We start from the raw sequence: 8,786 nt of genomic DNA on the forward strand, positions 1-8,786 counted from the left end.
TCCACTAGGAAGTATCTTTGTCCTTGATTGCAATATGAAAACTATTATGAAGTTTTTCACACAATAGATTGATCTTATGCATTTGACCAAAAATGAAGTTTTTAGGGTCTTCACCCTTGAGCTAGTCCTGAAAATACCATACAAACCCAATTTATTGGCCTCTCTTTGGGATATGTGCATCATTAGAAGATTTTATGTACCTAGCATGGGTTTTTAGGACCTCAACTATGGTTAATGAAAGATCAAAATTAGTCTCTAGTGCTCATAATATTTGGCCTCTAAATAAGATATGGGCACTATTAGAAAATTTCAAAATAATTGGGTTAAGGTCATATAGATTAAGCCTAACATTTAAGGACATTTAAGGACACTCTCATGATAACAAGTGAATAGTGTTAGTCATGACTTTTCCAACTTGGGATTTCACATTGTTAAAGTCCCTATAGAGAATCCAATTGACCTTTAACAAGTTTTAAACCAATGAATCCTAGTGTGAGGCACATCCCTTCACCACAATAAGTGAGTAAATATTTGCAAGGGAAAGAACCTTGCCTCATATTTAAGGAGACCCACACCACTCAGTTAAATGGTTTGATACCTTCGTCAATTACACATGCTCTAAAGTTGGGTGTGATAAGAGTGGCTACCCACCTTAAATTTATTCATGCAAGGTTTGAAATTTATCGTGCCAAACCATATATGACTCAAGGTTGATCTTAAGGTAACACTACTAACCTTTACTTCTTATAGAAAAGGATGTTTAAATCTAAAATCAATGTACAAATTATTCTCACCATGATCTTCTTATGTGGCCCTATAAGGCTCCTTACATTCCAAGATGCAACTTTCAAGGGTAACCTTCTATGATAACTTCTGTTTCCTCCACTTCATTACCATTAAGCAACTGGTAGGAGTTATATGATAAAATGTTTTTCTTCTTTAGCATTTGAATAACCCATTGGTCATTAGTATTTGTATTTGGTATCCTTTATTCTTCTTTTGAATCCACATTGTGTTTCCCATCAAGCCTTAGAGGTAGTCATTATGCCCATCAACTACTACCACCACAAAACATAACATCCCAAGAAAATACATTTGCGCTTTGCACATAATTAAAATGTCTAGCTTGGAGGTTGTTAGCCTTGTATTAGTTGCATCCTTAGCTTAGGTGTTAGGGAGCCATGACACTTTTTACTTTCTTAAAAACATGAGTCCATTTACTATCTTCACTAAAGGTTAAAGTCTTTCAGGTCCATAAAGTTGAGGTTGGAGGGTTGAGGTGGGAGGGGGAGGAGGAGTAGGGAGAGAGCGGGTGTGGGAATGGCATGTGGGGTGAGAGGAGTATGCCAAAGGAGTCAATGTTAGTAAATGGAGGGAAATTCCTAATATTATGGCAAGGGCTTTGACAATGAAAGCAAGTATTGAACACGTTGATATAGCAGACAAATTGGTGTTAAACCTAGAGTCAACTTTGACAAAAAGTACCCCTCCCACGTTATGTAAATTAAGCCAAGGCCCTCTAGATCAATGAATTAGCAAATGTTATTAGCACATATAATAAGTTTGAAATGGTGGCTAGTTATCATGGGCATGACACTCAATCCTACAGAATATGGAACTCCTTCTTTTATTAACCTCAACATTCATTACTACTACTCCCTCCATCCCTAGAGCTACCTACAATAGAAGGCAATGATTCTCTCAAAGGGAGACATTAGTCATAGTGGTAAAGGGAGGGCTATAGCATGGGTGATGCCTTAATGTAACTTTTAATACTAAAATGATGATTTTGAAGAAGTGAATTATGATAGATGTAAAGCTATACTAACTTATTTAAGATTGTTTCCACATTAAAGCAAGCTTAGGTTAGCCCATTTAGAATTGCTTATAAGAATATATAGGCATAAAGAAACATGACAAAGATCATGTGAGTAAGAGGAGGGCAACAATAACTAGAAAAAGAACAAAGTGTGGCCATGACAACATTGCTATTGTAACAATTAAAACAAAAATACAAAATAACCCATAAACTAAAATTAAATATAAAATAGATGAAATGAAGAAAATATCCCTGAAAGAAAAAAAGCCCTAAGCAAAGAATATTTAAAAATAGATAAAGAACAAAGAAAGTAAAAAATGAATTGTACCCAAAAAAACTAAGATAAAAATCCTAAGCATCTTATAACCCTAAATAAAAAATACACTAAAAAACAATAAAAAAATCTAAAAAAAGAGTAACTAGGCAAATATACCTAAAAGCATATAAAATAAAAGTTGTAAATGTCATATATATAAAATCACAATTGTAAAAATACCTCATAAACTTGGAAAACCTTAACAAAACATCAAATAATAAAAATAAATAAACAATATTTTTTTATAAAACAATAAAGATGACATAATCATTTACTTCTTAAAAATCCTCTTATATTTATAAAAAAAAATTCATATAAAATAACCCATCCATTAATAAATTAGAACTCCATAAATAATAAAAATAAAATATACAAAACAAAATTATAACTCCATTTAAAATAAATATTAAATGTGAGAGTGATATAACCTATGCTTGATAAATTAAAACTCCATAAATAATAAAAATAAAATATACAAAACAAAATTATAACTCCATTTAAAATAAATATTAAATGTGAGAGTGATATAACCTATGCTTGATAAATTAAAACTCCATAAATAATAAAAATAAAATATACAAAACAAAATTATAACTCCATTTAAAATAAATATTAAATGTGAGAGTGATATAACCTATGCTTAATTAATTATTCACCGTACATTAAAATGTAAACACAATGCAATAAAAAATCTAAAATTCCATAATCAAGATATGTGAATTAAGAATATGTAGATTAGATATATATTTGAGTTTATGTTGTGGTAGATTTCATTTTATTAATAATTTAAATATATAATATAGTTAAGTTTAACCTATCAAATAGTTTAAGTTATAATATAATTAATTTTAAATAGACAAATTGTTAACCATTATTATCATTATAAGGTGTTTGCAGGAAAGTGACTGCTTCTAAATCTATTAAGATGGATTGGATTAATAGTTAAATAAAAATGGTTTTTTTTGGAAAAAAGAGAAAATAATTTATATATATATATATATCATAATAATAATAATAATAATGTAAAAAAAGAGAAAAAGAAAATATGAAATACAACAATGAAATAATGAATAACTGATATGAAATAAATCAAATATTCAGTTAAACACCGATTACTCTTAAATCAACTCTTAAATCAAATATTTTAATAAATATTTCTTTTGAATCAAATTTTACTATTTCTAAATATTTTTTCCTGATTTCATTTTCCTTGACTATTATAACATAAAAACGATATATCCAAATTTTATGTGAGAACTTAAATTTATCACCAAAATCCCTACTATATATATATACTATGAAATTTATCAAGATCACGAAACATGATGCAAATATAGTATCAAATGTTTTCTAACATATAATATAGAAAGTATAAACCTGGGAAGTTGTCAACCTTGAGAGGATCAACAGCGGGCAACAAAGATTTCAAACGGCTTTTATTGCTAGAAAATTTCATCATATTTCATGAACATCATTGCTAAATCTACACCTCTCTAATGGTAGTAACTGGGCAATTGACCTGCAAATAACAATGTTTGACATTTGAATACCCTATTCTGTTGGCAGGAAAAGAACGCGAAAATAGGCAATGAGATGCCATAATTAGATCTCCACAATTGAAGTAGCTTGATACTCAGACTATCAAGAGATTGTTAGATTAGAATGAAGCTCTGTTATCTATATTTATTTTTTCAAGTTTACTTAATATAATTAAAAAAATATTGTACAAATTATAAATATATTTTGATCATTTTTATGTGAAAATTTAAATAATAATTATTTTGAATCTTTAAATGTATATATATATATATTTAATATAATAAAAATTATTCTACAAATTATCAAATAACAAATAACATTGTGTGAAAAATAATACAAATCAAAATACATCAATTATATTTACCATCGGCAAAGAAATAATGTTCATCAAAATATATTTATCATATTTGCTAATATAATTATGCTATGTTATTTTCAAAATAAAAATGTTATGTTCCCTTAAATTACTTTTAACTATGTTCGAAGATAGAAGATTGTTGTCACTACTTTTCTTATTTTAAAAAATTTAGTTAAAAGAAACATTAAAAGCTTCTAAAACATGAATAATTGTTTAAAATATTGGGCTACCAATATATACTGTGTTATTGATTCATTAATGCATGAGATGTATATGTCCATCCTTAAATTTAAACAAGTACATTATCCCCCTGTAAGCATATAAATATATAGCCCAATTGATTAATGGATCAATGACCCAATATATATTAATTGTCCCAACATTGGGCTTAAAAAAATATAATAAATTATTATTTTTAAAATTAATCCAAATTAAATCATTGATTAATATGAAGGGATTTGATATGACCAACCTATGTCGGTTCGGGTTGTACCTGTTGGAAACCCAACGTATTTATGCAATGCAAAGCGTTTCAATGAACGAGAGGGCAACCAGGGGCCTTGTCTATAATAAGGAGGCAACCATGGTAAGGCAAAGCAATGCAGCCGGATTTTATAAGAGCCTTAAGGCCGCTGCCCGTGCTGCTGTGTCTTACCCTCTGCATATATTCCCATCAACCACTGATGCTGATTCCCTCTTTGCACTCAACATTTTAACTTCTATTTGTGCAAATGATGGTCTGAGATATTCCGGCTATCCAGTTTCCTCTCTGCAAGATATTTTTGAATTGGCAGGCAATAAGCTGAGCTCCCAAGATGAACCCCTGGCTGTTCTCCTCATAAACTGGGGAGCCTGCAAGGACCTGAAGGGTTTTCTGAAATTGGGTCCCAAGGTTCATGTATTTGTAATAGACAGCCATAGACCAATCCATTTACACAACCTCCATGATGATAACAAGAATGTAACTGTGCTTTATACTAAAGAAGATGAGAACCATTCAGACTTGGCTTATGATTTTGATGTCTCTGCTCTGGCAAATGCCACTGGCCCCGAGGATTTTGATGGTGATGAAGCTGTTGAGATCTCTGAGAGTGATTCAGATGAAGAAAGTGATCATGGTGGTGAAGATCAGAGAAGAAACAAGAGGAGGAGATTGGATGAAAGTGAGGAGGAGAAAAAGGATGAAAGTGAGGAGGAGAAAAAACGAGAGAAGGAGATGGTTAAGGCCATGAAAGCTCTGAAGAAATTAAGATCAGAATATTACAGATTGGGTACTTACCATGGCAGGCCCTCTGGGATGTTAATGTTTGACATGGCCTATGCAAATCACATGAACACTAATGAGCTTCTTTGGTTAGCATGCGCTTCTCTGGCTGATCAGTTCGTCCATGAGAGAATCACAAGTGAGAGATATCTTGCAGGTGTCATGGAGCTTGAACAGCTGGTGAACAGTGCAGGGCACTTGGAGATGGTGACCTCTGTGAAACTCAAGGATGGGACCAGGGTCAGAACTCCTGATCACTGCAGAATATCATATGGGGAGGAGCCAAAGCTGATGCTTTTGAGAGAGTGGAGTCTCTATGATTCCCTAGTATGTTCTTCTTATATTGCCACCAAGCTGAAGACGTGCACTGAGAGTGGGATTAAGAGGATAAAATTGTTGGCAGCGCAGATGGGCATTCCCCTAACACAATGCCAGCAGAAATTCAGGTTCGTTAAGTCCTAACCTATGTTCATTTAAATTTTGGTCAAAGTATTTTTTTTGGAAGTTTTGATAGGCGGATTGTTTAGTTTGTGATATGTTAAGAAAAATGTTAATAATTGTCATTTATGTTAATATTTGATAGGTTTATGTTTATATATAAATAACGATATTTGTTAAATTTGAAATAATATAAATTAACATAAAATTTATAAATTAGAAGAGATTAGTTTTATTATTGTTGTATTTATATGTAATGATTTTTGATATAATAAGATGGTATATATTTTAATGATATTTTTCTTAAATGGTTTATATTATATTTATAAAATTTTCAAAATATTTATGGTAGTAATAATATTTTTATTTTTTTAACAGAAAATTTATGATGATTGTAAAAAGTATTTCTCACTCATTTTTTAATATAAAAATAAAAATTTAAAAATTCTTATTTTTTTTATAATAAATATTAGTAAACATAATAACTATCATCAGCAAATATTAATTGGTTCTAAATATTAGAAAATATTTATCTACAATATAGATCACAAAAATCTCACTAAAAATAAAATAATTTTTTTTTGCTAAAAACATTTATATATAATTTTTTAGCATTATAATATTTCTAAATTTAATTATTACATTTTTTCATATTTAAAAAAATATTATCATATTTTTTAATTAAAATTTTATTATAATTAAAAGCATAATTTTATTATTTATTTTTATTTTTAATTAATTAATTAATTTATCTTTCTTAATATAATCCTTTTCATTTTTAACATTTCGTGGGTAAGATAATTACATTGTATTTTTTTCCTTTTTCTTTTAAAGTAACAAAATATGAATTTATTTATTTTAAAATTTGTTGTTATCAATATTCGGAAAGACCAAATTACACCAAATTAAAGTGTACATGAATCATCATTAGTGTAGTTAAATAATTATTATTTTGTTTTATATTAATATTTTATTTGAATGTTATTAAAATATATATTAATTAAATAATAAAATTTCAATTTTAATAATATTAATTAAATTGATTTAAAATATTTAAAGTTTTTTTTATAATTTAGTTTTTCGAGTAAGTGTGATTTTTTGAAGTTTTGATATATTTTTCGTTGAGATTTTATTAAAAAATTTTGTAGTTAAATTTTGATTTGTGTTGTTTAAACTGTTCTTTTTGATTATATATAAAGATTCAATAGCCTCAAAAACTCTAAAGACATTTCCATTATAAAGAGTTCACATGTCAAACTTATGATTTCAATAAATCCCTACCAAATTCTATATAAATTAGAGCGAAAAATAAACCAATTTCTTTCCTTTCCAAAAATTCAGGCTTAAAAACAATTAATTTTTACACCTAACACTATATTCATAACATATCAATTTCATAAAATACCTCTTTAATTCCTAACATATTAATTTCATAAAATACCTCTTTAATTATACTAAAGCACTCCCCGAATTATGAGTGATCTCACTTTCAACTTTGAGCCTTTCATACTAAATTGACCTAATATCGCAGAGTTATAAATAAGGGTTTAATATCATCCATTCATATTTTGCTTATATAGGGTTTAAGATCTCCCAGGGTATAGAAGATAAATATTTTCTGTTTGTTATTTATTTAGTTTATTTTATTCATGTCAATATGTAATGGCAGCAGAATTTCAGGTATATGAGCATGGATTCCAAAAGGAGACTTCAAGAAGAGTTAGGGAAGTTCAGTCCAGACTATGGACTCACAGAACTCTACTACAGAAGCTTTCAGAGGCACCATGGCTACACATCTCAGGTTTCTGCGACGGATTTTGTCTATGGAATCACCGCTTTGATGGAGTCGTGGACAGAATTCTCTCAGGATTCAGTGGCGGAGCAGTTCTGGAATGCGTCCGAGGCGCTTGTCTTGAACAACGTGGAAGAATTAGATAAGGGGCTGCGGACGGCCATTAATGTGCAGAAGTCGATTTTCAAGCAGGGCAGTCTGGCCATGACGAAGAGGGGGTTCATGAAAAGCACAAGGGCGTTCAGGTGGGTGAAGGTGGAGGAGACGGCGGACGCGCGGAGGTTGTGTTATCCTCAGGCTCTGGTCAGGTTCTGCTATTTTCTGATGGATGCGATGAGGGAGAAAGGTGCGGGGACTAAGCCTGTGGTCTGCGCATGTGTGGTGCCCACTGCGATTGATAAGGTGTTGGTGGTGGGAGTTGCCCAGCGACCCCATTTGGGTTCACGCCATGGAAACCAGTTTGGGGCCGCGTTTCGTGCAGCGTCGGAGGAGATTGGAATGGAATGCTCGCAGTTTGGATTCGATGAGTCGTGGATGACACTGGGCGTGCAGAGCCTCAACGCTTTCATGCAATTAATAGCAAACAAGTTTTAAGTTTTTTTTTTTTTTTTCCCGAAGGTGGCAAAACCTATCAAACTCAGGTGTCAAACCAACAGTGAGGACAGCCATCTCTGGCTGCTATCCACGAATGTCGGTTTGACTCATCACCGTTATCAAGGAAAACCACGCCACCTGTAATAACCCGCTGGTGGTCCGTAAGGGAGCAGGCTTTCACTCCTGCCAGATGCCTCTGGGTCTTGGGCTGTTAACCTGTTTCCTTACGTCCGAGGAAGACGAGCTCTTAGCCAAGCAGAAGCAGTTTTACGGCATACCCCAGGCCGAAACAAGTTTTAAGTTTTAACTAAGCAGTGCAATAGATTTATCTTATTGTAGGTAAAAATCTATAATATGACTTTAGAGGATAATTTTATTTTATTTATGAGTTGAGTTGAGGGGATCCAATTTTGTCACCTGCATATTTTGAATGTAAAATATAATGTGTTATTTTTCATTGTTTAAATTGTATTTAAAATTTGATTGTAATTTATTTTATTTTATTTTTATTTTTATAAATATATATATAAAGTTGATATCGACATATAAATTAGTTATTATAGATCTTCAAATAGTTTATTTAAATCTTTTATTGAAATCTTTTTGAAAAATATAAAATTTAAACTTCTGATTCACACATTTTTTATTTCTTTTTACTTTATAGCA

At 30.7% G+C, this 8,786-nt stretch overlaps 1 protein-coding gene across 1 annotated transcript; it reads left to right on the forward strand.

Moving 5' to 3' along the window:
* Positions 1-4,615: 4,615 nt before the first annotated feature.
* On the forward strand, positions 4,616-8,120 carry LOC149186361 (cell division control protein 45 homolog). Its single transcript, XM_089409313.1, has 2 exons — positions 4,616-5,742; positions 7,415-8,120. The coding sequence occupies exons 1-2, from the start codon at positions 4,616-4,618 to the stop codon at positions 8,118-8,120; spliced, it is 1,833 nt and encodes a 610-aa protein (XP_089265439.1).
* Positions 8,121-8,786: the final 666 nt, after the last annotated feature.

This window comes from Pinus tabuliformis, chromosome 3_1 (assembly GCF_031772625.1).
Source record: "Pinus tabuliformis cultivar Carrire ecotype Pingquan chromosome 3_1, CPIR1, whole genome shotgun sequence".
NCBI classification, from domain to species: Eukaryota; Viridiplantae; Streptophyta; class Pinopsida; order Pinales; family Pinaceae; genus Pinus; species Pinus tabuliformis.